Raw genomic sequence first — 2,685 nt, 5'->3', positions numbered from 1 at the left:
CCCCCCCGGGGGGTGTAGTCAAGGTTATGGCGATAAATCCTGGGGCATCGTCACTTCTATTCGGAGTAAATTGGCTGGCCTCTTTCAGGCTGAAGGGAAGATAATTTGCTGTAGTATTTCAAATGGATTAGAAATGGATTTGAAGGGGAAGTTCATGCCTCCTATTACAGAGGCGAGAAAGAAGACCGTCTGAAGGCACAGCTCCCTCCCTGGCCTTCATTATCCACGCTTAATACCTTTCCTATTTCCCAGCGTTAATGAAATTTCCTGGCGGCGTGGGCCCACCGGACGCAGGGAGAAGCCTTTAGACCTGAGGCTGCTGTTGGAGAAAAGGAATTACCAGGCCCTGGGCGAGGGCAGGAGCGTCCCCAGGCCCTTGGCCCCGCTATTATCTCATGAATCTCACCCCCTCTCCTCAGCACAGCTCCTTCCCACAGGCTGTCCTCGCCATTAGGTAACCATTTGCTGAGGCTCTGACACCCAGGCAGCGAGAGGCTCCTGCGTGCGGGCGGCGGGTGCCCCCTCCCCCGTCCCGGCCCTCAGTCAGGGACAGCGGGTGAGGAAGGACACAGGTGGTCAGGGCACTGCAGGTTGGGCCTGTTTTCCAGGGCAGGTGGGCTTTCCCCGGGCCCTGGCCCGCTCCCCGCAGTTCTGTGGGTGCGCCCCTCCTCGGGGCGGCCTCATGACCCTGCAGGGACGCAGTTTCCCCGACCCCGCTGGCCGGGGCTCCGCTCTGGGCTGTGGGATGGGGGCTCAGGCACAGCTGCCCTGAGAACAGGGGCCACAGCTCCTGCGGAAGGTCAGAGCCCTCTGGGGGCCCCCCAGCGTTGGCGGGCCTGCAGGGAGGGGCTGGCGCCAGAGAAGACCCTCCCCTACCAGCCCTGCCCTCTCTCCTCACCCCTTGGCCTGGCCCGAGGTCTCAGGAGAGCCTGCAGGGCTGGCTGCCTCCCCCAGGGGGTGCCCACGCACCCCTGTTTACTCGCCTTTTGTGGGGCAGCTGGAGCGCACAGGCAGGGGCGGCCTGGGCCATCTCTCGGGCCCCTGGGTGGGGCTTGCCCCTCCATGGTCGGTGCTCGGGACTTGACTTTAATGAAGGGAAACTGGGTTAAGTGCTCCAGGCGGGCTGCCTCCCTGTGCCTCCGCCGGAGCTTGTCCTTACGCCGCAGATTCGTCCCGAGGGCCTGGGGCAAGAATCCCCCCAGCTTGCAGACGGAGAGGGGTGCAGGCTGCATGTGGGGGTGGCGGATGGCGGCCATGCCCAGGAGCAGGGCTACTGACCCAGCACCTCAGTTCTGGGTGCGCCTATGTGGGTGCCTGGGTGCGGCCCCACCGCACTCATCACATCCTTGTTTAGGGGCACCCTCCTGGCTCCGGGCGGCAGGAAAGGGCTTCCTGCTGCCCCACGTGGGGTTGGGGTCCATGTGCGAGTTGTGGGCCTCCACCTCACTGCTCCCTGCTGGGCCCGAGGCAGGCCTCTAGGGGAGAGGCAACGTGTCCACGAAGACAAGCAGGCTCCTTTGCCAGGGGGCAGGGGGCAGGGGGCGCAGTGGTCATAGCTGGCATGGAATGAAGCTCCATTCGCATAAATAAATTACTGTTGGGATTTGTCCTGAGGGGTGAGCCCCACGCCCTCTGGAGTCAGGAGGCTGGCTGGTCCCACCCTGGACGCCCCACCCCTCCTCCTGGTGGCAGCTGCTCAGGGGACAGCTGGGGGCAGGTCAGCCAGGATGCTGCAGGGCCACCGAGCCCAGCCCGGGAGCCTGTGGCCAATCCCACTGTGGGGGCCCTGGTGCCTGCAGGGCGTCTCTAAGTGAGGATGTCAGGCCGCCTCCCAGGGCCCAGGCCGTCCTGGCTCCGGGGTGTGCCTGTTGGAGGGGAGGCTTGTCCCTTCCCCGTGACCCTTCAGGGGCTCACAGAGCCTGGTTGGTGGGGTTGGGACACCCCTCCTGTGCTGTGGGGGGCAGGGCAACAGAGGCCTCCCGCCTGGGGTCTTGGAGCTCAGCTGACTGGCATCTCCCTGTGTCTGCAGGTCCCTGGTGCTAAATCGCCTGCGCCCTGCCCGCGGGGGTGGGAGAGTCCAGCTCGGCTCCCCCCGCTGGCGGGACAGAGGCTACCGCTGTATCGGAGGGGTGCTCTACCGGGTGACGGCCAACAAGCTCGCCAAGACTCCCGGCCGGCCCAGTGCTGAGGGGGCCTGCAGGCCCCTCCTGCGTACAGGTGAGGCTCCCTGAGGCCCCGCCCGCCTCACTCCCAGCCTTCACTCCCAAGATGCTCCTGGGCCCCCTTCCGAATGGGTGCTCCCTTCCGAGTGAGTACTCCCCAAATCCCAGCAGCATTCATCACTTCAACTCGCCCCGATGTTGGGTGAGGCGGGGAGCAGGCCGGGCACTGATGGGAGGCCCTGCAGCCTCTGTTCCCAGGGAAGGCCCCTCGGGCAGGCGAGGGCTCTCGCTGGGCTGAGTGGTCCCTGATTTCCCGTGTTTGCTCCTGGACAAAGACAATGGCCAGGTGTGGTGAACAGGGCTGGCGAGGGAGCACCTGGGGCCGCGGCCCTGGAATCACATTGGCACCGCCTCCCGGAAACAGTCCGAGCAGGAGGGGCTGCTTTGGGTTCGCTTACTGTACAGATTGACTCGGGGAATGTTTTGGTTTCGGTCCACTTTTACCCTCTTCCCTTTCTGTCAG

At 64.8% G+C, this 2,685-nt stretch overlaps 1 protein-coding gene across 1 annotated transcript in view; it reads left to right on the top strand.

Moving 5' to 3' along the window:
• Positions 1-2,685, top strand: part of ZC3H3 (zinc finger CCCH-type containing 3) — a gene marked incomplete at its 5' end in the record, with an annotated part of 47,421 nt that overhangs the window by 27,305 nt on the left and 17,431 nt on the right. Inside the window, 2 exons of the mRNA XM_014538685.1 lie at positions 2,030-2,217; positions 2,408-2,438. Of these exons, the coding sequence (XP_014394171.1) occupies positions 2,030-2,217; positions 2,408-2,438 (219 nt within the window). The remainder of the gene's footprint in view (positions 1-2,029; positions 2,218-2,407; positions 2,439-2,685) is intronic.

Source organism: Myotis brandtii, unplaced genomic scaffold, assembly GCF_000412655.1.
Source record: "Myotis brandtii unplaced genomic scaffold, ASM41265v1 scaffold1956, whole genome shotgun sequence".
NCBI lineage: Eukaryota > Metazoa > Chordata > Mammalia > Chiroptera > Vespertilionidae > Myotis > Myotis brandtii.
The sequence above is the reverse complement of the archived record's forward strand: the minus strand, read 5'-3'. Positions and strand labels throughout refer to the sequence as shown.